The 27,944-nt window shown below is 51.3% G+C and overlaps 1 protein-coding gene across 1 annotated transcript in view; it reads left to right on the top strand.

The window, feature by feature from the left end:
• Positions 1 to 27,944, top strand: part of SMC1A (structural maintenance of chromosomes 1A) — a 53,162-nt gene that overhangs the window by 24,324 nt on the left and 894 nt on the right. The window contains exons 10-21 of the mRNA XM_059491496.1: positions 2,018 to 2,203; positions 4,707 to 4,886; positions 7,987 to 8,133; positions 12,385 to 12,522; positions 14,963 to 15,079; positions 18,493 to 18,599; positions 19,782 to 19,923; positions 21,379 to 21,524; positions 22,887 to 23,040; positions 24,120 to 24,230; positions 25,579 to 25,735; positions 27,564 to 27,718. Of these exons, the coding sequence (XP_059347479.1) occupies positions 2,018 to 2,203; positions 4,707 to 4,886; positions 7,987 to 8,133; positions 12,385 to 12,522; positions 14,963 to 15,079; positions 18,493 to 18,599; positions 19,782 to 19,923; positions 21,379 to 21,524; positions 22,887 to 23,040; positions 24,120 to 24,230; positions 25,579 to 25,735; positions 27,564 to 27,718 (1,740 nt within the window). The remainder of the gene's footprint in view (positions 1 to 2,017; positions 2,204 to 4,706; positions 4,887 to 7,986; positions 8,134 to 12,384; positions 12,523 to 14,962; positions 15,080 to 18,492; positions 18,600 to 19,781; positions 19,924 to 21,378; positions 21,525 to 22,886; positions 23,041 to 24,119; positions 24,231 to 25,578; positions 25,736 to 27,563; positions 27,719 to 27,944) is intronic.

Here is a 27,944-nt window from a genome sequence, read left to right on the forward strand (position 1 = left end):
TGAACACACCAAAAACTGACCCAAAATACCCCCAGAAACAGCCCTAAACTCCCCCAAAACTGACCCTAAACACCCCAAAAGCTGACACAAAATACCCCCAGAAACTGCACCATAAACTGACCCTAAACTGCACCAAAAACTGACCCTAAAACACCCCAAAAACTGACCCAAAACTGTACTAAAACCTGACCCTAAACCCCACACCTGACCCCACACCTGACCCCATAACTGACCCCATAACTGACCCCATAACTGACCCCATAACTGACCCATAACTGACCCCACACCTGACCCCACACCTGACCCCATAACTGACCCCATAACTGACCCATAACTGACCCCATAACTGACCCATAACTGACCCCACACCTGACCCCACACCTGACCCCATAACTGACCCATAACTGACCCCATAACTGACCCATAACTGACCCATAACTGACCCCATAACTGACCCATAACTGACCCCATAACTGACCCATAACTGACCCCATAACTGACCCCATAACTGACCCCATAACTGACCCCATAACTGACCCCACACCTGACCCCATAACTGACCTCACACCTGACCCATAACTGACCCCATAAGTGACCCTATAACCCACAGTATGGCCGCTCATTGACCTGTGCCAGCCCACGCAGAAGAACCAACCCCACTGCAGTGTCCCTGCCCCATAACTGATACCCCTGATATCCCATAACTGATATCCTTGATATCCCATAACTGATACCCCATAACTGGTACCCCTGCCCCATAACTGATACCCCTGATATCCCATAACTGATATCCCTGACCCCATAACTGATACACCTGACCCATAACTGATATCCCCCCATGTCCCTGACCCCATACCCCACACCTGACCCTATAACTGACCCCACACCCCATAACTGACCCCATAACTGACCCTATAACCCACAGTATGGCCGCTCATTGACCTGTGCCAGCCCACGCAGAAGAACCAACCCCACTGCAGTGTCCCTGCCCCATAACTGATATCCCATAACTGATATCCCATAACTGATATCCCATAACTGATATCCCTGATATCCCATAACTGATATCCCTGATATCCCTGATATCCCATAACTGGTACCCCTGACCCATAACTGATACCCCTGATATCCCATAACTGATATCCCTGACATCCCATAACTGATATCCCTGATATCCCATAACTGATATCTCTGACCCATAACTGATACCCCTGACCCTATAGCCCATTCCTGACCCCAATACTGATCCCATACCCTATACCTGACCCCATGACTGACCCTATAACCCGCAGTATGGCCGCTCATTGACCTGTGCCAGCCCACGCAGAAGAACCAACCCCACTGCAGTGTCCCTGCCCCATAACTGATACCCCTGATATCCCATAACTGATATCCCATAACTGATACCCCTGACCCATAACTGGTACCCCTGACCCATAACTGATATCCCTGATATCCCATAACTGATATCCCATAACTGATATCCCTGATATCCCATAACTGATATCCCATAACTGATATCCCTGATATCCCATAACTGATATCCCATAACTGATATCCCTGCCCCATAACTGATTTCCCATAACTGATATCTCTGACCCATAACTGATACCCCTGACCCTATAGCCCATTCCTGACCCCAATACTGATCCCATACCCTATACCTGACCCCATGACTGACCCTATAACCCACAGTATGGCCGCTCATTGACCTGTGCCAGCCCACGCAGAAGAACCAACCCCACTGCAGTGTCCCTGCCCCATAACTGATATCCCTGACCCTATAGCCCCTTCCTGATCCCATACCCCATAACTGACCCCATAAGTGACCCTATAACCCACAGTATGGCCGGCTCATTGACCTGTGCCAGCCCACGCAGAAGAACCAACCCCACTGCAGTGTCCCTGCCCCAACCCTGATATCCCTGACCCTATACCTGCTATGCCCCATGTCCCTGACCCCACACCCCACACCTGACCCCACACCTGACCCCATAAGTGACCCTATAACCCACAGTATGGCCGGCTCATTGACCTGTGCCAGCCCACGCAGAAGAAGTACCAGATCGCGGTGACCAAGGTGCTGGGGAAGAACATGGACGCCATCATCGTGGACTCGGAGAAGACGGGCAGGGATTGCATCCAGTACATCAAGGAGCAGCGCGGGGAGCCCGAGACCTTCCTGCCCCTCGACTACCTCGAGGTCTGACCCCAAAAGGGCAGGAGAAACCCTAAAAGGGGGTTTGGGATCAGGAGAAACCCTACAGTGAGGTTTGGGTAACTGAGACCTTCCTGCCCCTCGACTGCCTCGAGGTCAGACCCCAAAAGGGCAGGAGAAACCCTAAAACTGGGATTGGGGGCAGGAGAAACCCTACAGTGAGGTTTGGGGGCAGTGAAAATGGGATTTGGGGTCAGTGAAAATGGGATTTGGGGTCAGCAGGTGGCTGAGACCTTCCTACCCCTCGACTGCCTCGAGGTCAGACCCTATAACAGGTTTGGGGTCGGAGAAACCCTAAAACCAGCTTTAGGGTCAGGAGAGACCCTATAACAGGGTTTGGGGTCAGCAAAAACCCTAAAAGGGGGTTTGGGATCAGCAAAAACCCTACAGTGGGCTGTGGGTAACTGAGACCTTCCTGCCCCTCGACTGCCTCGAGGTGGGACCCTAAAAGGGCAGGAGAAACCCTAAAAGGGGATTTGGGGGCAGTGAAAATGCTCAGAGCAGCTTCAGGGTCGGGAGAAACCCTACAGTGAGGTTTGGGGCCAGGAGAAACCCCACAGCAGGATGTGGGTGACTGAGACCTTCCTGCCCCTCGACTGCCTCGAGGTGGGACCCTATAACGGGTTTGGGGTCAGGAGAAACCATAAAATGGGGTTTGGGGTCAGTGAAAACCCTAAAACCAGCTTTAGGGTCAGGAGAAACCCTATAACAGGGTTTGGGGTCAGCAAAAACCTTAAAAGGGGGTTTGGGGTCAGGAGAAACCTTACAGCAGGGTTTGGGGTCAGCAGGTGACTGAGACCTTCCTGCCCCTCGACTGCCTCGAGGTCAGACCCCAAAAGGGCAGGAGAAACCCTAAAACTGGGTTTGAGATGGCCCCTAAAACCAGCTTTGGGAGCAGAGAAAACACTAAAAGCATCTTTGGGAGTAGGGAAAACCCTAAAACCAGTTTTGGGAGCAGAGAAAACCCTAAAACCAGTTTTGGGAGCAGAGAAAACCCTAAAACCAGTTTTGGGGTCAGGGTCCCCATTTTGAGGTTCATAACTCCACGGCTTTGGGGTTCTGACTCCACTTTAGGACTCTGACCCCATTTTTGGGGGTTTTAGCCCCAAATTTTTGGGGTTTCAGGTGGACCATGAGCTGCAGGGGTGGGGTTTGACCCCGTTTTTGGGGTTCTTCACCCCTGGTTTTGGGGTTTAACCCCATTTTTGGGGTTTTTCACCCCAATTTTTGGGATTTCAGGTGAAACCCATGTACAGGAAGCTGTGAGATGAGGTTTAACCCCATTTTGGGGGTTTTTCACCCCAATTTTTGGGATTTTGGTAAAACCCACGGACGAGAAGCTGCAGGAGTTGCAGGGTTGGTTTGAACCCCATTTTTGGGGTTTTTCACCCCAATTTTTGGGATTTCAGGTAAAACCCACAGATGAGAAGCTGCGGGAGCTGCAGGCGTGGTTTTAATCCCATTTTTGGGGTTTTTCACCCCAGTTTTTGGGATTTTATGTAAAACCCACAGATGAGAAGCTGCGGTAGCTGCAGGAGTGGTTTTAACTCCATTTTTGGGGTTTTTCACCCCAATTTTTGGGATTTTATGTAAAACCCACAGATGAGAAGCTGCGGTAGCTGCAGGAGTGGTTTTAACTCCATTTTTGGGGGTTTTTCACCCCAATTTTTGGGATTTATGTAAAACCAATAGGCAAGAAGCTGCAGGGGTGAGGTTTAACCCCATTTTTGGGGTTTTTGACTCCCAATTTTTGGGATTTCAGGTAAAACCCACGGACGAGAAGCTGCGGGAGCTGCGTGGGGCCAAGCTGGGGTTTGGGGTTGGTTTGGGTGCCCATTTTGGGGTTTTTCACCCCAATTTTTGGGATTTTAGGTGAAACCCATGTACAGGAAGCTGTGAGATGAGGTTTAACCCCATTTTTGGGGTTTTTCACCCCGATTTTTGGGATTTGAGGTGAAACCCATGTACAGGAAGATGTGAGATGAGGTTTAACCCCATTTTGGGGTTTTTCACCCCAATTTTTGGGATTTCAGGTAAAACCCACGGACGAGAAGCTGCGGGAGCTGCAGGGGTAGTTTTAACCCCATTTTTGGGGTTTTTCACCCCAATTTTTGGGATTTATGTAAAACCAATAGGCAAGAAGCTGCAGGGCTGAGGTTTAACCCCATTTTTGGGGTTTTTCACCCCAATTTTTGGGATTTCAGGTGAAACCCACGGACGAGAAGCTGCGGGGTGGTTTGGGTTCTCTGTTTTGGGTTTATAACTCCTGATTTTGGAATTTTGACCCCAATTTAGGATCTTGACCCCACTTTTTGGGTTTTTAACCCCCGATTTTGGGATTCTAACCCAAATTTGAGATCCTGACCCCATTTTTGGGGTTTTTGACTCCCAATTTTTGGGATTTCAGGTGAAACCCATGTACAGGAAGCTGTGAGATGAAGTTTAACCCCATTTTTGGGGTTTTTCACCCCGATTTTTGGGGTTTCAGGTGAAGCCCACGGACGAGAAGCTGCGGGAGCTGCGGGGGGCCAAGCTGGTGATCGATGTGATTCGCTACGAGCCCCCCCACATCAAGAAGGCGCTGCAGTTCGCGTGCGGCAACGCCCTGGTCTGCGACAACGTCGAGGACGCGCGCAGGATCGCCTTCGGGGGCCACCAGCGGCACAAGGTGCCCCAAAACCACCCCAAAACCACCCCAAAAATATCCTAAAAATACCCTAAAACCAGCCCAAAACAGCCCCACGGCCTTCAGCGGCCACCAGAGGCACAAGGTGCCCCAAAACCACCCCAAAAATACCCCAAAAATACCCTAAAACCAGCTCAGAACAGCCCCATGGCCTTCGGGGGCCACCAGCGGCACAAGGTGCCCCAAAACCACCCCAAAAATATCCTAAAAATACCCTAAAACCAGCTCAGAACAGCCCCATGGCCTTCGGGGGCCACCAGCGCCACAAGGTGCCCCAAAACCACCTCAAAAATACCCCAAAAATATCCCAAAAATACCCTAAAAATACCCTAAAACCAGCCCAGAACAGCCCCATGGCCTTCGGGGGCCACCAGCGGCACAAGGTGCCCCAAAACCACCCCAAAACCACCCCAAAAATATCCTAAAAATACCCTAAAACCAGCCCAAAACAGCCCCACGGCCTTCAGCGGCCACCAGAGGCACAAGGTGCCCCAAAACCACCCCAAAAATACCCCAAAAATACCCTAAAACCAGCTCAGAACAGCCCCATGGCCTTCGGGGGCCACCAGCGGCACAAGGTGCCCCAAAACCACCCCAAAAATATCCTAAAAATACCCTAAAACCAGCTCAGAACAGCCCCATGGCCTTCGGGGCCACCAGCGGCACAAGGTGCCCCAAAACCACCCCAAAACCACCCCAAAAATATCCTAAAAATACCCTAAAACCAGCTCAGAACAGCCCCATGGCCTTCGGGGGCCACCAGCGCCACAAGGTGCCCCAAAACCACCTCAAAAATACCCCAAAAATATCCCAAAAATACCCTAAAAATACCCTAAAACCAGCCCAGAACAGCCCCATGGCCTTCGGGGGCCACCAGCGGCACAAGGTGCCCCAAAATCACCCCTAAACCACCCCAAAAATACCCCAAAAATAGCCTAAAACCAGCCAAAACCAACCCCATGGCCTTCAGCGGCCACCAGAGGCACAAGGTGCCCCAAAACTACCCCAAAAATATCCTAAAAATACCCTAAAACCAGCTCAGAACAGCCCCATGGCCTTCGGGGCCACCAGCGCCACAAGGTGCCCTAAAATCACCCCAAAACCACCCCAAAACCACCCCAAAAATAGCCTAAAACCAGCCCAGAACAGCCCCATGGCTTTCAGGGCCACCAGCGGCACAAGGTGCCCCAAAACCACCCCAAAAATATCCTAAAAATACCCTAAAACCAGCCCAAAACAGCCCCACGGCCTTCAGCGGCCACCAGAGGCACAAGGTGCCCTAAAATCACCCCAAAACCAGCCTCAAAATAGCCCCAAACCGCCCCCCAAAACTGACCTGAAAATGCCTCAAAACTGCCCCAAAATCACCTCAAAAGTACGCTAAAATCAACCCCAGAAATACCCTAAAAATGGCCTGAAATCACCCCAAAAATACACTTAAATCCCCCTCAGAAATACCCTAAAAAACAGCCTTAAATCACCCCAAAACCAGCCCCAAACTGCCCCCCAAAACTGACCTGAAAATACCCCAAAATTGCCCCAAAACCATCCCAAAACAGCTCCAAAAACCACCCCAAAAGAGCCGCAAAACCACCCCAAAAATACCCTAAAAACAGCCTGAAAATACCCTCAAAACCACCCCAAAACAGCCCCATTGCCACCAGAGGCACAAGGTGCCCCAAAATCACCACAAAAATACCCTAAAATCCACCCCAGGAAGACTCTAAAAATGCCCTGAAATCACCCCAAAAATAACATGGAACCACCCTAAAACTGCCCCAGAACCAGCCTGAAAATGCCCCAAAATCCCTTAAAATCCACCCCACAAATGCCCCAAAAATCACCCTGAAATGCCCTAAAAGCAGCCCCAAAACACCCGAAAAATGGCCAAAATCACCCCAAAATAACCTAAAACCAGCCCTGAAAACTGCCCAGAAACAGACCCAAAACATCCTGAGAATTCCCCAAAAGTGGCACCAAAACCACCCCAAAACCAGCTCCAAACAGCCCCAAATCAGCCTGAAAATACCCCCAGACCAGCCCCAAACTGCCCCCCAAAACTGCCCTGAAAATACCCCAGAACTGCCCCAAAATCCCCCCAAAATGCCCCAAAAATCCCCTAAAACCAGCCTGAAAATGCCCCCAAATCCCTGAAAATCCACCCCAGAAATGCCCTGAAAGCAGCCCCAAAACCCCCGAGAAATGGCCCAAATCACCCCCAAAGCAGCCCCCATGTCCCCTGGGTGTCCCCGATGATGTCCCCAAGGATATCCTCGGTGTCCCCAGTGATGTCCCCAATGTCCCCACAGACGGTGGCCCTGGATGGGACGCTGTTCCAGCGCTCAGGGGTGTCCCATGGATGTCCCCAATGTCCCCGTTGATGTCCCCACAGACGGTGGCTCTGGACAGGACCCTGTTCCAGAAGTCCATGGTGTCCCATGGATGTCCCCATGGATGTCCCCAGTGATGTCCCCAATGTCCCCACAGACAGTGGCCCTGGACGAGACCCTGTTCCAGAAGTCCATGGTGTCCCAGTGATGTCCCCAGTGATGTCCCCAGTGATGTCCCCAGTGATGTCCCCAGTGTCGCCTCAGACGGTGGCCCTGGACAGGACCCTGTTCCTGCAGTCCATGGTTGGCTCTGGGTGTCCCCAATGTCCCCAATGTCCCCAATGTCCCCTCAGACATTGGGCCTGGATGGGACCCTGTTCCAGAAGTCGGGGGTGTCCCAGTGATGTCCCCAATGATGTCCCCAATGTCCCCACAGACGGTGGCCCTCGATGGCACCTTGTTCCAGAAGTCCGGGGTGATCTCGGGCGGTGCCAGTGACCCCAGTGATGTCCCCAATGTCCCAGTGATGTCCCCATTGGTGTCCCCACAGACGGTGGCCCTGGATGGCACCGTGTTCCAGAAGTTGGGGGTGATCTCGGGCAGTACCAGTGACCCCAATGTCCCAGTGATGTCCCCAATGTCCCCACAGACGGTGGCTCTGGACGGGACGCTGTTCCAGAAGTCGGGGGTGATCTCGGGCAGTGCCAGTGACCCCAGTGATGTCCCCAATGATGTCCCCAATGTCCCCACAGACGGTGGCCCTGGACGGCACGCTGTTCCAGAAGTCGGGCGTGATCTCGGGCGGTGCCAGTGACCTCAAGGCCAAAGCTCGGCGCTGGGACGAGAAAGCCGTGGACAAACTCAAGGAGAAGAAGGAGAGGCTGACGGAGGAGCTCAAGGTGGGACCCCAAACCCCAAACCTGACCCCAAACCCCAAACCTGACCCCAAACCCCAAACCTGACCCCAAACCTGACCCCAAACCCCAAAACTGAGCCTGAAAACCAAAACCTGAGCCTAAACTGAGCCTGAAACCCAAAACTGACCCTAAAAACCCCAAAGTGACCCCACACAAGCTCAGGGAGAAGAAGGAGCGGTTGAGCGAGGAGCTCAAGGTGGGACCCCAAAACTGACCCCAAAAACCCAAACCTGAGCCTAAAACTGAGCCTAAAAACCCAAACCTGAGCCTGAAACCCAACCCTGACCCAAACTGACCTCAAACAAGCTCAAGGAGAAGAAGGAGCGGCTGAGCGAGGAGCTCAACGTGGGACCCCAAAACCAACCCCAAAAACCCAGAAATGACCCTAAAACTGACCCCTAAAACCCAAAACTGAGCCTAAACTGACCCTAAAACTGAGCCTAAAAACCCAAACCTGAGCCTAAAAAGCCCCCAAACCCCAAAGGAACCCCAAAGTGACCCCACACAAGCTCAGGGAGAAGAAGGAGCGGCTGAGCGAGGAGCTCCAGGTGGGACCCCAAAACTGAGCCCAAAAACCCAAAACTGACCCCAAAACCCAAACCTGACCTCAAGAACCCAAAACTGAGGCTAAAAACCCAAACCTGAGCCTAAAACTGAGCCTAAAACCCAGAACTGACCCTAAAACCCCCAAAGTGACCCCACACAAGCTCAGGGAGAAGAAGGAGCGGCTGAGCAAGGAGCTCAAGGTGGGACCCCAAAACTGAGCCCAAAAACCCAGAAATGACCCTAAAACTGACCCCTAAAACCCAAAACTGAGCCTAAAACCCAAACCCGAGCCTAAAACTGAGCATAAAACCCCAAACTTGAGCCTGAAACCCAACCCTGACCCTAAAACCCCCAAAGTGACCCCAAACAAGCTCAGGGAGAAGAAGGAGCGGCTGAGCAAGGAGCTCAAGGTGGGACCCCAAAACTGAGCCCAAAACTGAGCCCAAAATCCCAAAACTGACCCCAAAACCCAAACCTGACCTCAAGAACCCAAAACTGAGCCCAAAAACCCAAAACTGAGCCTAAAACTGAGCCTAAAACCCAGAACTGACCCTAAAACCCCAAAGTGACCCCACACAAGCTCAGGGAGAAGGAGCGGCTGAGCGAGGAGCTCAAGGTGGGACCCCAAAACTGAGCCCAAAAACCCAAAACTGACCCCAAAAACCCAAACCTGAGCCTAAAACTGAGCCTAAAAACCCAAACCTGAGCCCAAAAGGGACCCTGATTTTTCCCATTTTTCCTGACTTTTTCCCCATTTTCTCCCAATTCCAGGAGCAGATGAAGGCCAAGCCACAAGCAGGCTGAGCTGTGCCCCCAAATTCCCATTTTTTCCTCATTTTTTTCCCGATTTTTTTCCCAATTTCCCCCCATTTTTCCCCTGAATTTCCTCAAAAATCCCGTTTTTTTTCCTGAATTTTCCTATTTTTCCTGACTTTTCCCCCATTTTTTTTCCCAATCCAGGAGCAGATGAAGGCCAAGACAAGGAGGCCGAGCTGGGCCGCAAATTCCCATTTTTTCCCTCATTTTCCTCTCATTTTTTCCTCATTTTTTTTCCCAATTTTTTCCCCATTTCCCCCCATTTTCCCAAAATTCTAATTTTTCCCATTTTTCCTGACTTTTTCCCCATTTTCCCCCTTCAGGAGCAGATGAAGGCCAAGTGCCAGGAGGCCGAGCTGCGCCCCCCAATTCCCATTTTTCCCTCCTTTTTTCCTCATTTTTCCCTCATTTTTCCCTCAGTTTTTCCCATTTCCCCCCACTTTCCCCCCATTTTCCCTCATAATTCCCATTTTTCCCATTTTTCCTGACTTTTTCCACATTTTTTCCACCTTCAGGAGCAGATGAAGGCCTAGCGCAAGCAGACCGAGCTGGGCCCCCAATTCCCTTTTTCCCTCATTTTTCCCTCATTTTTTCCTCATTTTTTCCCCAATTTTTCCCCCATTTCCCCCCCATAATTCCCAAAATTTTCATTTTTCCCATTTTTCCTGACTTTTTCCCCATTTTCCCCCTGCAGGAGCAGATGAAGGCCAAGCACAAGGAGGCCGAGCTGTGCCCCCTATTCCCATTTTTTCCTCATTTTCCCCTCATTTTTTCCCATTTTTTCCCCAATTTTTTCCCCATTTCCCCCCATTTTCCCCCCATAATTCCCATAATTCCCATTTGTTCCCATTTTACTCCCAGATTTTCCCAAATTTCTCCTTTTTCTCCCCCTTCAGGAGCAGATGAAGGCCAAGACAACCAGGCCGAGCTGCGCCCCCAAATTCCCATTTTCCCTCATTTTTTCCTCATTTTTTTCCCAATTTTTTCCCATTTCCCCCCACTTTCCCCCCATTTTCCCTCATAATTCCCATTTTTTCCCATTTTTCCTGACTTTTTCCCCATTTTTCCCCCTCAGGATCAGATGAAGGCCAAGCGCCAGGAGGCGAGCTGTGCCCCCAATTCCCATTTTTCCTCATTTTTCCCTCATTTTTCCCTCATTTTCCCCTCATTTTTCCTGACTTTTTCCCCCATTTTTTTCCCATTTCCCCCCACTTTCCCCCCACTTTCCCTCATAATTCCCATTTTTTCCCATTTTTCCTGACTTTTTCCCCTTCAGGATCAGATGAAGGCCAAGCACAAGCAGACCGAGCTGTGCCCCCAATTCCCATTTTTTCGTCATTTTTCCCTCTTTTTTTCCCCTATTTTTCCCCATTTTTTTCCCCATTTCCCCCCATTTCCCCCACATAATTCCCAAACTTCTCATTTTTCCCATTTTTCCTGACTTTTTCCCCATTTTCCACCTTCAGGAGCAGATGAAGGCCAAGCACAAGCAGACCGAGCTGTGCCCCCAATTCCCATTTTTCCTCATTTTTCCCTCATTTTTCCCTCAGTTTTTCCTCATTTTTTCCCAATTTTTTCCCATTTCCCCCCACTTTCCCCTCATTTTCCCTCATCATTCCCATTTTCTCCCATTTTTCCTGACTTTTTCCCCATTTTTCCCCTTCAGGATCAGATGAAGGCCAAGCACAAGCAGGCCGAGCTGCGCCCCCAATTCCCATTTTTCCCTCATTTTTCCTCATTTTCCCCTCATTTTCCCCTCATTTTTCCCTCATTTTTTCCTCATTACTTCCCAATTTTTTCCCATTTCCCCCCACTTTCCCCCCATTTTCCCTCATAATTCCCATTTTTTCCTATTTTTCCTGACTTTTTCCCCCTCAGGATCAGATGAAGGCCAAGCACAAGCAGACCGAGCTGTGCCCCCAATTCCCATTTTTTCGTCATTTTTCCCTCTTTTTTTCCCCTATTTTTCCCCAATTTTTTCCCCATTTCCCCCCATTTCCCCCCCATAATTCCCAAACTTCTCATTTTTCCCATTTTTCCTGACTTTTTCCCCATTTTCCACCTTCAGGAGCAGATGAAGGCCAAGCACAAGCAGACCGAGCTGTGCCCCCAATTCCCATTTTTCCTCATTTTTCCCTCATTTTTTCCTCATTTTTTCCCTCAGTTTTTCCCATTTCCCCCCACTTTCCCCCCATTTTCCCTCATAATTCCCATTTTTTCCCATTTTTCCTGACTTTTTCCCCATTTTTCCCCTTCAGGATCAGATGAAGGCCAAGCACAAGCAGGCCGAGCTGCGCCCCCAATTCCCATTTTTCCCTCATTTTTCCTCATTTTCCCCTCATTTTCCCCTCATTTTTCCCTCAGTTTTTCCTCATTTTTTCCCAATTTTTTCCCATTTCCCCCCACTTTCCCCTCATTTTCCCTCATCATTCCCATTTTTTCCCATTTTTCCTGACTTTTTTCCCATTTTTCCCCTTCAGGATCAGATGAAGGCCAAGCACAAGCAGGCCGAGCTGCGCCCCCAATTCCCATTTTTCCCTCATTTTTCCTCATTTTCCCCTCATTTTCCCCTCATTTTTCCCTCAGTTTTTCCCCATTTTTTCCCCAATTTTTTCCCATTTCCCCCCACTTTCCCCCCATTTTCCCTCATAATTCCCATTTTTTCCCATTTTTCCTGACTTTTTCCCCATTTTTCCCCTTCAGGATCAGATGAAAGCCAAGCGCCAGGAGGCGAGCTGTGCCCCCAAATTCCCATTTTTTCCTCATTTTTTTCCTCATTTTTTCCCCAATTTTTTCCCCATTTCCCCCCATAATTCCCAAAATTCTCATTTTTCCCGTTTTTCCTGACTTTTTCCCCATTTTCCCCTGCAGGAGCAGATGAAGGCCAAGCGCAAGGAGGCCGAGCTGCGCCAGGTGCAGTCCCAGGCCCACGGGCTCCAAATGCGCCTCAAATATTCCCAGAGCGACCTGGAGCAGACCAAGACGCGGCACCTGGCCCTCAACCTGCAGGTGGGACACGGATTTGGGGCAAAAAAATGGGATTTTGGGAAAAAATCCAAAATTTGGGGAAAAAATCCAAAATTTGGGGAAAAAAATCTCAATTTTTGGGAAAAAAAATCGGAATTTTTGTGGAAAAAATGGGGATATTCCGGGGTAAAACGTGAATTTTTTGTGGGAGAAATGTGAATGATTTTGGAAAAAATTTCTGGATTCTGAGGTAAAAATGTGGATTTTGAGAAAAAAATGTGAATTTGGGAAGAAAAGTGAGTTTTTTAGGGAAAAAATGTGAACTTCCAAGGAAAAAAAGGTGAATTTTTGGGGGGAAATTCCCCCAACAAATGTTCCCAAAGCGACCTGGAGCAGACCAAGACGCGGCACCTGGCCCTCAACCTGCAGGTGGGACACGGATTTGGGGAAAAAAAATGGGATTTTGGAAAAAAATCCAAAATTTGGGGAAAAAATCCAAAATTTGGGAAAAAAATCAGAATTTTTGTGGAAAAAATGGGGATTTTCCAGGGAAAAAAAGTGAATTTTTTGTGGGAGAAATGTGAATATTTTGGAAAAAAATTTCTGGATTTTGAGGTAAAAATGTGGATTTTGAGAAAAAAAATGTGAATTTGGGAGGAAAAGTGAGTTTTTTAGGGAAAAAAGGTGAATTTTTGGGGGAAAATTTCCTCATGAAATGTTCCCAAAGCGACCTGGAGCAGACCAAGATGCGGCACCTGGCCCTGAACCTGCAGGTGGGACACGGATTTGCGGGAAAAAAATGGGATTTTGGGAAAAAATCCAAAATTTGGGGAAAAAATCCAAAATTTTGGGAAAAAATCTGAATTTTTGTGAAAAAAATGTGATTTTTTTCGGACAAAAATGTGACTTTTCCAGGGTAAAAAGTGAATTTTTTGCAGGAGAAATGTGAATATTTTGGAAAAAGTTTCTGGATTTTGAGGTAAAAATGTGGATTTTGAGAAAAAATGTGAATTTGGGAGGAAAAGTGATTTTTTTAGGGAAAAAATGTGAATTTCAGAGGAAAAAAAGGTGAATTTTTTCATTTTTGCTCCTTTTTCCCTATTTTTTTTTCAAAATTTCCCCATTTTTCCCCATTTTTCTCACAATTTTTCCCCTTTTTTCCCCATTTTTCTCACAATTTTTCCCATTTTTTCCCATTTTTCCCCATTTCCAGGAGCAGTCCAAGCTGGAGAGCGAATTGGCCAATTTTGGGCTTCAGGGCTGGATTTTAATCCCATTTTTCCTTTTGTTTCTCCATTTTTTCTCTCATTTTCTCCAGTTTTTTCCCAATTTTTGCCCCCATTTTTTCCCCATTTTTGCCCCCTTTTTTTCCTCTTTATTTTTCCATTTTTCCCTCGTTTTTTTATCATTTTTGCCCCTTTTTTCCCCATTTTTTTTCAATTTTTCCCCATTTTTTTCAATTTTTCCCCATTTTTCTCACAATTTTCCCATTTTTTCGCCCATTTTTCCCCATTTTCCCCCTTTTATTCCTCTTTATTTTTCCATTTTTCCCTCGTTTTTTTTTTCATTTTTGCCCCTTTTTTCCCCATTTTTTTCAATTTTTCCCCATTTTTTTTCAAAATTTCCCCATTTTTCCCCATTTTTCTCACAATTTTTCCCTTTTTTTTCCATTTTTTCCCCATTTTTCACTTTTTTCTCCCATTTTTCCCCATTTCCAGGAGCAGTCCAGGCTGGAGAGCGAATTGGCCAATTTTGGGCTTCAGGGCTGGATTTTAATCCCATTTTTCCCTTTTTTTTCTCCATTTTTTCCCCAAATTTTCTTCCCATTTTCTCACAGTTTTCCCCCCTTTTTTTCCTCTTTATTTTTCCATTTTTCCCTCGTTTTTTTTTTCATTTTTGCTCCTTTTTTCCCCCTTTTTTTTCAAAATTTACCCATTTTTCCCCATTTCCGGGAGCAGTCCAAGCTGGAGAGCGAATTGGCCAATTTTGGGCTTCAGGGCTGGATTTTAATCCCATTTTTCCCTTTTTTTTCTCCATTTTTTCTCTCTTTATCCCCATTTTTTTCACAATTTTTCTTCCCATTTTCTCACAATTTTCCCCCCATTTTTCCAATTTTTCCCCCTTTTTTTCCTCTTTATTTTTCCATTTTTCCCTCGTTTTTTTTTTCATTTTTGCCCCATTTTTCCCCTTTTTTTTTTCAAAATTTCCCCATTTTCCCCATTTCTTTTCAAATTTTTCCCCATTTTTTCCCATTTTTCTCACAATTTTCCCATTTTCCCCATTTCCAGGAGCAGTCCAGGCTGGAGAGCGAATTGGCCAATTTTGGGCTTCAGGGCTGGATTTTAATCCCATTTTCCCTTTTTTTCTCCATTTTTTCTCTCTTTTTCCCCATTTTTCTCACAATTTTTCCCATTTTTTCCCCATTTTTCCCCATTTTTTCCCCATTTTTCACATTTTTCTCCCATTTTTTCCCCCTCTGCAGGAGAAGTCCAAGCTGGAGAGCGAATTGGCCAATTTTGGGCCGCGCATCAACGACATCAAGCGAATCATCCAAGGCCGCGAGCGCGAGATGAGGGAGCTGCGGGACAAAATGAACCAGGTCCGGGCCCAAGGGGGAATTCCGGAACTGGGGGAAAAAATCCCCAAAATTTGGGGAAAAAATTCCAATTTTTGGGAAAAAAAATCCCAATTTTGGGGGGAAAAAATTCCAATTTTTGGGAAAAAATTCCAATTTTTGGGAAAAAAAAATCCCAATTTTGGGGGGAAAAAAATTCCAATTTTTGGGAAAAAATTTCCAATTTTTGGGAAAAAAATCCCCAAAATTTGGGAAAAAAAATCCAATTTTTGGGAAAACTATTCCCAAAATTTGGGAAAAAAAAATCCAATTTTTGGGAAAAAAATCCCAATTTTGGGGGAAAAAATTCCAATTTTTGGGAAAAAATATCCCAGTTTTTAGGGGAAAAAATTCCAATTTTGGGAAAAAAATTCCCAATTTTTGGGGGAAAAAATTCCAATTTTTGGGAAAAAATATTCCAATTTTTGCGGAAAAAAATTTCAATTTTTGGAGAAAAAAATCCCAATTTTGGGGGCAAAAAAAAAATCCCAATGTTTTGGGGAAAAAATTCCAATTTTTGGGAAAAAAAATCCCCAATTTTGGGAAAAAAATTCTCAATTTTTGGGGGAAAAAATTCCAATTTTTGGTGAAAAAAATCCCCAAAATTTGGGTGAAAAAATCCAATTTTTTGGGGGGAAAAAATCCCAATTTTGGGGGGAAAAATCACAATTTTTGGGGGAAAAAATTCCAATTTTTGGGGAAAAAATTCCAGTTTTTGGGAAAAAAAATCCAATTTTTGGAGAAAAAAATCCCAAGTTTGGGGGCAAAAAAAATCCCAATTTTTGGGGGAAAAAATCCATCCAGGTTTAAGGAAAATTCTCTCCAATGTGGAGCAAAATATCCCGGATTTTGGGGGAAGTTTGGGGGAATTTTGGGGTGAAATTTGGGGATTTTGGGGGGAAATTTTGGGGTGAAATTTGGGGATTTTGGGGGGATTTTGGGGGAGAATTTGGGGGAATTTTAGGGTGAAATTTGGGGATTTTGGGGGATTTTTGGGGGGATTTGGGGGAATTTGGGGTCCCCCAGATTTGGGGGATTTGGGGGGCTTTTGAGAGGGGTTTGGAGGCTTTTGGGGGAGATTTTGGGGTGAAATTTGGGGATTTTGGGGGAATTTTGGGGGGGATTTGGGGGAATTTTGGGGTGAAATTTGGGGATTTTTGGGGAGATTTTGGGGTGAAATTTGGGGATTTTGGGGGGGATTTGGGGATTTGGGGGTGGATTTTTGGGGGATTTCTGGGTTGGTTTTGGGAATTTTGGGGAGATTTTTGGGGGGAATTTGGGGGGGATTTTGGGGTGTCCCAGATTTGGGGGAATATTTTAGGGGGGATTTGGGGGATTTTAGGGTGAATTTTGGGGTGAAATTTGGGGATTTTGGGGGAATTTTGGGGTGAAATTTGGGGATTTTGGGGTGAAATTTGGGGATTTTTGGGGATTTTTGGGGGATTTATGGGTTGGTTTTGGGGATTTTGGGACAATTTGTGGGGAGATTTTTGGGGGGATTTGGGAATTTTGGGGTGTCCCAATTTGGGGGATTTAGGGGAATATTTTAGGGGGGTTTTGGGGGGATTTGGGGGATTTTTGGGGGATTTTAGGGTCCCTCAGATTTGAAGATTTGGGGGATTTTGGGGGGATTTTGGGGAATATTTTTGGGGGGATTTTGGGGAATATTTTTGGGGGGATTTTGGGGATTTTGGGGTCCCCCAGATTTGGGGGATTTGGGGGAGGATTTTGAGAGGGGTTTGGAGGCTTTTGGGGTGAAATTTGGGGATTTTGGGGGGATTTTGGGGTGGATTTTTGGGGGGTTTTGGGTTGGTTTTGGGGTCCTCCAGATTTGGGGATTTTGGGACGATTTGTGGGGAGATTTTTGGGGGAATTTGGGAATTTTGGGAAGATTTTTGGGGGGAATTTGGGGAAGATTTTAGGGTGTCCCAGATTTGGGGGATTTTGGGGAATATTTTAGGGGGGATTTGGGGGATTTTTGGGGGGATTTGTGGGTTTTTAGGGTCCCTCAGATTTGAAGATTTGGGGGGATTTGGGGATTTTTGGGGTCCCCCAGATTTGGGGATTTGGAGGATTTTGGGGGAGATTTTTGGGTTGAATTTGGGGTTTTTGGGGAGGATTTTGGGGATTTTAGGACAATTTGTGAGGAGATTTTGGGGGGAATTTGGGGTTTTGGGGAGGATTTTGGGGGGATTTTTGGGTGGAATTTGGGGGGTTTAGGGGAATATTTTCGGGTGGATTTGGGGCATTTTGGGGGAGATTTTTTGGGTGGAATTTGGGGTTTTGGGGAGGATTTTGGGGGGATTTTTGGGTGGAATTTGGGGTTTTTGGGGAGATTTTTGGGTGGAATTTGGGGGATTTAGGGGAATATTTTCGGGTGGATTTGGGGCATTTCGGGGGAGATTTTTTGGGTCGAATTTGGGGGTTTTTGGGGAGGATTTTGGGGGAATTTTTGGGTGGAATTTGGGGGGTTTAGGGGAATATTTTCGGGTGGATTTGGGGCATTTCGGGGGAGATTTTTTGGGTCGAATTTGGGGTTTTTGGGGAGGATTTTGGGGATTTTAGGACAATTTGTGAGGAGATTTTGGGGGGAATTTGGGGTTTTGGGGAGGATTTTGGGGAGATTTTTGGGTGGAATTTGGGCGATTTAGGGGAATATTTTCGGGTGGATTTGGGGGATTTGGGGGAGATTTTTTGGGTGGAATTTGGGGGTTTTTGGGGAGGATTTTGGGGGAATTTTTGGGTGAAATTTGGGGGGTTTAGGGGAATATTTTAGGGTGGATTTGGGGGATTTCGGGGGAGATTTTTTGGGTGGAATTTGGGGTTTTTGTGGAGGATTTTGGGGATTTTAGGACAATTTGTGAGGAGATTTTGGGGGGAATTTGGGGTTTTGGGGAGGATTTTGGGGAGATTTTTGGGTGGAATTTGGGGTTTTGGGGGAGGATTTGGGGGGGATTTTTGGGTGAAATTTGGGGGGTTTTGGGGAGGATTTTGGGGGGATTTTAGGGTGGAATTTGGGGGATTTAGGGGAATATTTTCGGGTGGATTTGGGGGATTTCGGGGGAGATTTTTTGGGTGGAATTTGGGGGTTTTTGGGGAGGATTTTGGGGGGGTTTTTGGGTGGAATTTGGGGGGTTTAGGGGAATATTTTTGGGTGGATTTGGGGGATTTTGGGGGAGATTTTTTGGGTGGAATTTGGGGGTTTTTGGGATTTTTTTGGGTGGAATTTGGGGTTTGGGGGAGGATTTTGGGGGGATTTTTGGGTGAAATTTGGGGGTTTTTGGGGAGGATTTTGGGGGGGTTTTTGGGTGAAATTTGGGGGTTTTTGGGGAGGATTTTGGGGGGGTTTTTGGGTTTTGGGGGACCATTCTGGGGTCCCTGAGCCCGTCCCACCCCAGGTGGAGGACGAGGTGTTTGAGGAGTTCTGCCGCGAGATCGGCGTCAGGAACATCCGCGAGTTCGAGGAGGAGAAGGTCAAGAGGCAGAACGAGATCGCCAAGAAAAGGTCAGGGACCCCAAAAACCCCCAGGGACCCCAAAAATCCTTTCAGGGACCCCAAAAACCTCTCAGAGACCCAAAAAACCGCCAGGAACTCCAAAGAAAACATTAAGGACCCCAAAAAAAACCCTCAGGGCACCCCAAAAACCTCTCAGGGACCCCAAAAAACCCCTCAGGGACACCTAAAACCACCAGGGCACCTCAAAAACCCCTCAGGGACCCCAAAAACCTTCAGGGACCCCCAAAAAAGCCATTAAGGACCCCAAAAACCTCTCAGGGCACCCCAAAAACCTCTCAGAGACCCAAAAAACCCCCAGGGACCCCAAAAACCTCCAGGGCACTCAAAAAACTTCTCAGAGACCCCAAAAACTTCCAGGGCACCCAAAAACCACCAGGGCACCCCAAAAACCCTCAGGCACCCCAAAAATCCTTTCAGGGACCCCAAAAACCCTCAGGGACCCCAAGAAAAACATTAAGGACCCCAAAAAACATCTCAAGAACTTCTCAGGAACCCCAAAAATCCCCTGGGGACCCCAAAAACCCCTGAGGAACCCCAAAAAAACATCTCAGAGACCCCAAAAAACATCTCGAGAACCTAAAGAAACCTCTGAGGAACCCCAAAAAACCCCTGAGGAACCCCACCAAACATCTCAAGAACCTCCAAGAACTTCTCAGGAACCCCAAAAATCCCCTCAGAGACCCCAAAAAACCTCTGAGAAACCCCAACAAACATCTCAAGAACTTCTCAGGAACCTCACAAAACCCCTCAGAGACGGAAAAAAAACCTCTGAGGAACCCCAAAAACCATCTCAAGGAGCTTCAAACCCCTCAGAGACCCCAAAAAACCTCTGAGGAACCCCAAGAAACCTCTGAGGAACCCAAACAAACATCTCAAGAACTTCTCAGGAACCTCACAAAACCCCTCAGAGACGGAAAAAACCATCAAGGGCCCCAACAAACATCTCAAGAACCTCCAAGAATTTCTCAGGGACCCCAAAAATCCCCTCAGAGACCCCAAAAAACCTCTGAGGACCCCAACCAAACATCTCAAGAACCTCCAAGAACTTCTCAGGAACCCCAAAAAAACCCTTCAGAGTCCCCAAAGACCCCTCAGAGACCCCAAAAAACCTCTGAGGAACCCCAAGAAACATCTCAAGAACCTCTGAGGAACCTCTCTGGTGTCCCCCAGGCTGGAGTTCGAGAACCAGAAGACGCGCTTGGGCATCCAGCTGGACTTCGAGCGCAACCAACTGCGGGAGGACCAGGAGAAGGTGCTGATGTGGGAGCAGGGCGTGCGCAAGGACGAGGCCGAGATCGAGAAGCTGAAGAAGGTTTGGGGACCTTTGGGTTCTTCTGGGTTCCTTTGGGTCTTTTTGGGATTTTTTTGGGGTTTTTGAGGTGTTTTGGGGTCTTGGGAGGTCCATGGTGGAGAAGAGCTGAGGTGGGACCAGGAGAGTGCAAGGATGAGGCCGAGATCGAGAAGCTCAAGAAGGTTTGGGGACCTTTGGGTTCTTCTGGGTTCTTTTGCTTCTTTTGGGGATTTTTTGGGGTTTTTGAGGTGTTTTGGGGTCTTGGGATGCTCAAGGTGGAGAAGAGCTGAGGTGGGACCAAAGGACAGCAAAGATGGAGAAGGTCCAGAAGTTTTGGGGCCTTTGGGTTCCTTTGGTTCTTTTGGGGACTTTTGGGATTTTTCTGGGGTTTTTGAGGTGTTTTGGGATGGTCTTGGTGGAGAAGAGCTGAGGTGGGACCAGGAGAGTGCAAGGACAAGGCCGAGATCGAGAAGATCAAGAAGGTTTGGGGACCTTTGGGTTCTTCTGGGTTCTTTTGCTTCTTTTGGGGGATTTTTTGGGTTTTTTTTGGTGTTTTGGGGTCTTGGGAGGTCCATGGTGGAGAAGAGCTGAGGTGGGACCAAAGCACAGCAAAGATGGAGAAGCTCAAGAAGGTTTGGGGATCTTTGGGCTCTTCTGGGTTCTTTTGGGGGTTTTGGGATTTTTCTGGGGTTTTTGAGGTGTTTTGGGGTCTTGGGAGGTCCATGGTGGAGAAGAGCTGAGATGGGACCAGGGAGAGCAGAAGGACAGGAGAAATTGAGAAGATTTGGGACCTTTGGGTTCTTCTGGGTTCTTTTGGGGGATTTTTTGGGGTTTTTGAGGTGTTTTGGGGTCTTGGGAGGTCCATGATGAAGAACACCTGAGGTGGGACCAGAAGAGCACAAGAACGAGGCCAAGATGGAGAAGCTCAAGAAGATTTTGGGGCTTTTTTGGTTTTTTTTACATTTTCCCAGAAAGAGCAGCAGCACATGAAGGCCATCGATAACTTTGGGTTCTTTTGTCCATTTTTGTCCATTTCTGACCATCTTTGTCCGTTTTTGACCATTTTTGACCATTTTTGCCCATTTTTGGTGTCCCCCAGGAGGAGCAGCGGCACATGAAGACCATCGATAACTTTGGGTTCTTTTGTCCATTTTTTGGGTTCTTTTGTCCATTTTTGTCCATTTCTGACCATCTTTGTCCGTTTTTGTCCATTTTTGCCCATTTTTGACCATTTTTGCCCATTTTTCTCCATTTTTCTCCATTTTTGGTGTCCCTCAGGAGGAGCAGCGGCACATGAAGACCATCGATAACTTTTGGTTCTTTTGTCCATTTTTGACCATTTTTGACCATTTTTGACCATTTTTGGTGTCCCCAGGAGGAGCAGCGGCACATGAAGATCATCAATGGGTTACTTTGTCCATTTTTGGGTGGTTTTGCCCATTTTTCTCCATTTTTGCCCATTTTTGGTGTCCCCAGGAGGAGCAGCGGCACATGAAGATCATCGACGAGACCATGGCGCAGCTGCAGGACCTCAAGAACCAACACCTGGCCAAGAAGTCGGAGGTGAACGACAAAAACCACGAGATGGACGAGATCCGCAAGAAGCTGGGCGGGGCCAACAAGTGAGGGCGGGGCCTAAAGGGGTGGGGCCAATGAGGGGGTGTGAGCATCAAGTAAGGGCGGGGCCTAAATGGGTGTGGTAAAGGGGGCGTGGCCAACGCGGGGTGGGGTGAGTGGGGGTGTGGCCAGTAAAAGGGGTGTGGCCAAGAAGCGAGGGAGGTGTCAAATGGGCGTGGCCAAATTGAGGGTGTGGTCAGGGGGCGGGGCTAAAGGGGTGGAGCCAGACAGTGGTGTAAGGAGTGTGTGGGCGTGTCCATGGTGGGTGTGTCCCTGTGGGCGTGTCCATGGTGCGTGTGTCCCCTGCCGTGTCCCCATGTCCTGTCCCCATGTCCTGTCCCCATGTCCTGTCCCCATTCCCTGTCCCTACTCTGTGTCCCCACTGCCCTGTCCCCGCCATGTCCCTGTCCCTGTGTCCTGTCCCCGTGCCCTGTCCCCACCATGTCCCCGTGTCCTGTCCCCACCATGTCCCCGTGTCCCCACCATGTCCCTGTCCCCGTGCCCTGTCCCCACCATGTCCCCGTGTCCTGTCCCCACCATGTCCCCGTGTCCCCACCACATCCCTGCGTCCCCATGTCCCTGTCCCCACACCATGTCCCTGTCCCCAGCCATGTCCCCATTCCCCTGTTCCCACCATGTCCCCGTGTCTTTGTCCTCACCATGTCCCCGTGTCCCTGTCCCCTGCCGTGTCCCCATGTTCCTGTCCCCACACCATGTCCCCATGTCCCTGTCCCCACCATGTCCCCATTCCCCTGTCCCCACCATGTCCCCGTGTCTTTGTCCTCACCATGTCCCCGTGTCCCTGTCCCCTGCCGTGTCCCCATGTCCCTGTCCCCATGTCCCTGTCCCCACTGTGTCCCGTGTCCCTGTCCCCACCACGTCCCCATATCCTGTCCCCACACCATGTCCCCTGCCGTGTCCCCATGTCCCTGTCCCTGTCTCCTGTCTCCATGTCCCTGTCCCCTGCCCTGTCCCCACACCGTGTCCCCATGTCCCTGTCCCCACGATGTCCCCCTGTCCCCACCATGTCCCCATGCCCTGTTCCCACCGTGTCCCTGTCCCCACACGGTGTCCCCGTGTCCCCAGGAAGATGACCCACCTGCAGAGGGAGGTGACGGCCATCGAGACCCAGTGTCCCTGTCCCCACACCGTGTCCCCATGTCCCTGTCCATGTCCCTGTCCATGTCCCTGTCCGTGTCCCTGTCCCCACACTATGTCCCTGTCCCCATGTCCCCAGGGAGATGACCCACCTGCAGAGGGAGGTGACGGCCATCGAGACCCAGTGTCCCTGTCCCCACACCGTGTCCCCATGTCCCTGTCCACACCGTGTCCCTGTCCCCATGGTGTCCCTGTCCCCGTGTCCCCAGGGAGATGACCCACCTGCAGAAGGAGGTGACGGCCATCGAGACCAAGCTGGAGCAGAAGCGCAGCGACCGCCACAACCTCCTGCAGGCCTGCAAGATGCAGGACATCCGTCTGCCGCTGGCCAGGGGCTCCATGGACGACATCAGCCAGGAGGAGGTGACACCTGGGGACACCCTGAGCCACCCTGGGTCACCCCTGTCCTCGTGTGTCACCCTGAGTCACCTCTGTCCTGCCGCTGGCCGGGGGCTCCGTGGACGGCATCAGCCAGGAGGAGGTGACACCTGGGGACACCTCCATGTCACCCTGTGTCACCCCTGTCCCCCTGAGCCACCCCTGTCCTCCTGTGTCACCCTGGGTCATCCCTGTCCATCTGTGTCACCCCCTGTCCTGCCGCTGGCCGGGGGCTCCATGGACGGCATCAGCCAGGAGGAGGTGACACCTGGGGACACCTTGTGACACCCCATGACACCCCTGTGACACCCTGGGTCACCCTGAGTTATCCCCATCCCCTGTCCTGCCGCTGGCCAGGGGCTCCATGGATGACATCAGCCAGGAGGAGGTGACACCTGGGGACACCCCCTGTACCCTGTGTCACTCCTGACTGTCCCCATTGTCCCCTCAGGGTGGTGGTACTAGTAAGGACCCTGTGTCACTCTGATTGTCCCCTCAGGGTGGTGGCACTGGTGAAGACCCCGGTGGCAGCTCCAGCCCTGTCCCCTCATTGTCCCTTGTGTGTCCCCTCAGGGTGGTGGCACCGGAGAGGACGCCGGTGGCAGCTCCAGCCCTGTCCCCTCATTGTCCCCATTGTCCCCATTGTCCCCTCAGGGTGGGGGCACAGGAGAGGACCCTGTGTCACTCTGAGTGTCCCCTCAGGGTGGTGGCACTGGTGAGGACGCCGCTGGCAGCTCCCAGCTCAGGTCCAGCCCTGTCCCCTCATTGTCCCCTGTGCGTCCCCATTGTCCCCTCAGGGCGGTGGCACGGGTGAGGACCCTGTGTCACCCTGACTGTCCCCATTGTCCCCTCAGGGCGGTGGCACGGGTGAGGACCCTGTGTCACTCTGAGTGTCCCCTCAGGGTGGTGGCACAGGTGAGGACCCTGTGTCACTCTGAGTGTCCCCTCAGGGCAGTGGCACTGGAGAGGTCCCTGTGTCACTCTGAGTGTCCCCATTGTCCCCTCAGGGCGGTGGCACGGGTGAGGACCCTGTGTCACTCTGACTGTCCCCATTGTCCCCTCAGGGTGGTGGCACGGGTGAGGACGCCGCTGGCAGCTCCCAGCGCAGCTCCAGCCTCTACGCCCGCGAGGCTCTGATCGAGATCGACTACAGCGACCTGCCCGAGGAGCTCAAGGTGAGACACCTGGGCACAGCTGGGCACAGCTGGGCATGGCCTGGGCACACCTGGGTATGGCCTGGGCACGCCCAGTACACCCTGGGTACATCCTGGGCACACCTGGGCACACCTGGGTATGGCCTGGGCACGCCCAGTACACCCTGGGTACATCCTGGGCACACCTGGGCATGTCTGGGTACACCTGGGCACATCCAGCACTCCTGGGCACCGGGGCATGGCCTGAGCATGCCTGTACATCTGGCTACACCTGGGCATGCCTGGGCACACCTGGGCATAGCTGGGTACACCTGGCACACCTGGGCACGTCTGGGCGTGTCTGGGGACACCTGGGTACACCCCGCGCACCTGGGCACACCTGGGCACACCCCAACATTCCTGGGCATGCCTGGACATGTCCCCAATGTCCCCAGTGTCCCCAGGACGCGCAGGCCGAGGAGAAGGTCCGGCAGGAGATGGCCGCCCTGCAGCAGCGGCTGTGTCCCCATGTCCCTGTGTGTCCCCAATGTCCCCATGTCCCTGTGTGTCCCCAATGTCCCCATGTCCCTCACACCCCTGATGCCCCCAATGTCCCCATGTCCCTCACACCCCTGATGTCCCCGATGTCCCCAGTGTCCCCAGTGTCCCCAGGACGCGCAGGCCGAGGAGGAGATCCGGCAGGAGATGGCCGCCCTGCAGCAGCGGCTGTGTCCCCATGTCCCTGTGTGTCCCCAATGTCCCCATGTCCCTCACACCCCTGATGTCCCCAATGTCCCCAATGTCCCTCACACCCCCGATGTCCCCAATGATGTCCCCAATGTCCCCAGGACGCGCAGGCCGAGGAGGAGATCCGGCAGGAGATGGCCGCCCTGCAGCAGCGGCTGTGTCCCCATGTCCCCGATGTCCCCATGTCCCCATGTCCCTCACACCCCCGATGTCCCTGATGTCCCCATGTCCCTCACACCCCCGATGTCCCTGATGTCCCCATGTCCTTCACACCCCTGATGTCCCCAGTGTCCCCAATGTCCCCATGTCCTTCACACCCCCGATGTCCTCGATGTCCCCAGGACGCGCAGGCCGAGGAGGAGATCCAGCAGGAGATGGCCGCCCTGCAGCAGCGGCTGTGTCCCCATGTCCCCAGTGTCCCCAATGTCCCCATGTCCCTCACACCCCCAATGTCCCCAGTGTCCCCAATGTCCCCAGGACGCGCAGGCCGAGGAGAAGATCCGGCAGGAGATGGCCGCCCTGCAGCAGCGGCTGTGTCCCCATGTCCCTGTGTGTCCCCAATGTCCCCATGTCCCTCACACCCCTGATGTCCCCAATGTCCCCAATGATGTCCCCAATGTCCCCGATGTCCCCGTGTCCCCAGGACGCACAGGCCGAGGAGGAGATCCGGCAGGAGATGGCCGCCCTGCAGCAGCGGCTGACGGAGCAGCAGAGCGTCCTGCAGCGCATCGCCGCCCCCAACATGAAGGCCATGGAGAAACTGGAGAGCGTCAGGGACAAGTTCCAGGAGACCTCGGATGGTGGGGACACCATGGGGACACCATGGGGACATGGGGGGGACAAGTTCCAGGAGACATTGGATGGTGGGGACACCATGGGGACACCATGGGGACACCATGGGGACATGGGGGGGAGAAGTTCCGGGAGACCTCGGATGGTGGGGACACCACCATGGGGACACTGGGGGACACCATGGGGAGACAAGTTCCAGGAGACATTGGATGGTGGGGACACCATGGGGACACTGAGGGGGACACAGTGAGGACATGGTGGGAACATGGGGGAGTGTCCACAAGTTCCAGGAGACCTCTGATGGTGGGACACCAGGGGACACGGGGGACACCATGGGGACATGGGGGGGACATGGAGGAGCATCAGCGATGAGTTCCAGGAGACCTCGGATGATGGAACATGGGGGGACACCGTGGGGACATGGGGGGACAAGTTCCAGGAGACCTTGGACAGTGGGGACACCATGGGGACACAGCGGGGACATGGGACAGTGTCCACAATAAGTTCCAGGAGACCTCAGATGGTGGGACACTGGGGGGACATCATGGGAATATGTGGGGACACCATGGGGACACAGCGGGGACAAGTTCTAGCAGACTTTGGATGGTGGGACACCATGGGGACACGGGAGGGGGCATGGGGACAAGTTCCAGGAGACCTCTGATGGTGGGACACCATGGGGACACAATGGGGACAAGTTCTAGGAGACCTCGGATGGTGAGGACATCATGGGGACGAGTTCTAGAAGATTTCGGATGGTGGGACACTGTGGGGACACAGGGGGACATGGGGACAAGTTTTAGTAGACCTTGGATGGTGGGACACCGTGGCGATATGGGGAGAAGTTCCAGGAGACCTCGGATGGTGGGGACACCATGGGGACACCATGGGGACACGGTGGAACGTGGTGGGCACATGGGACAGTGTCTGTGACAAGTTCCAGGAGACCTCGGATGGTGGGACACGTGGGGACGTGAGAGGACATGGTGGGGACACCATGGGGACAAGTTCCAGGAGACTTCGGAGGGTGGGACATGGGGGATGTGGAGGGGACACGGAGTGTCCCCTGGGTGTCTGTGATGTCCCCTGGTTGTCCCTGATGTCCCCAATGTCCCCCATTTGTCCCCAGAGTTCAAGGCCACCCGTAAATGCGCCAAGAAGGCCGAGCAGGCGTGTCCTGACCCCACTGTCCCCATGGTGTCCCCAGTGTCCCTGTGGCTGTCCCTGGGTGTCTGTGATGTCCCCCATGTCCCCAGCTGTCCCCAATGTCCCCTGCTGTCCCCAGTGTCCCCCCAGAGTTCGAGGCTGCCCGTAAACGCGCCAAGAAGGCCGAGCAGGGCTGTCCTGACCCCACTGTCCCCGTGGCTGTCCCTGTTGTCCCCTGGGTGTCAGTGCTGTCCCCTGACTGTCCCCTGATGTCCCCAGTGTCCCCATGGGTGTCCCCACTGTCCCCTGATTGTCCCCAGAGTTCGAGGCCGCCCTCAAGCGCACCAAGAAGGCCAAGCAGGGCTGTCCTGGGGATGTCCCCATGGTGTCCCCATGTCCTGACCCCAATGTCCCCACGGCTGTCCCGGCCGTCCCCCTGGCTGTCTGTGGGTGTCAGTGATGTCCCCAATGTCCCCAGCCGTCCCCAATTGTCCCCAATGTCCCCCCAGAGTTCGAGGCTGCCCGTAAACGCGCCAAGAAGGCCGAGCAGGGCTGTCCTGACCCCACTGTCCCCGTGGCTGTCCCTGCTGTCCCCTGGGTGTCAGTGATGTCCCCTGGGTGTCAGTGCTGTCCCCTGACTGTCCCCTGATGTCCCCAGTGTCCCCATGGGTGTCCCCAATGTCCCCCCAGAGTTCGAGGCCGCCCGCAAGCGCGCCAAGAAGGCCAAGCAGGCGTTTGAGCAGATGAAGAAGGAGCGCTTCGACCGCTTCAACTCCTGCTTCGAGGCCGTGGCCACCAACATCGACGAGATCTACAAAGCGCTGTCCCGGAACAGCAGCGCGCAGGTGGGCACACCTGGGCACACACCTGGGCACACCTGGGCACACCTGGGCACACCTGGGCACACCTGGGCACACCTGGGCATCAGGGGGCACACACCTGGGCACACACCTGGGCACACACCTGGGCACACACCTGGGCACACACAGAGCTGTCACGGAACAGCAGCGCACAGGTGGGCACACCTGGGCACACACCTGGGCGTGGCTGGCACACCTGAATGGGCTGGCA

Source organism: Ammospiza nelsoni, chromosome 35 (genome assembly GCF_027579445.1).
Source record: "Ammospiza nelsoni isolate bAmmNel1 chromosome 35, bAmmNel1.pri, whole genome shotgun sequence".
Classification (NCBI taxonomy): Eukaryota; Metazoa; Chordata; class Aves; order Passeriformes; family Passerellidae; genus Ammospiza; species Ammospiza nelsoni.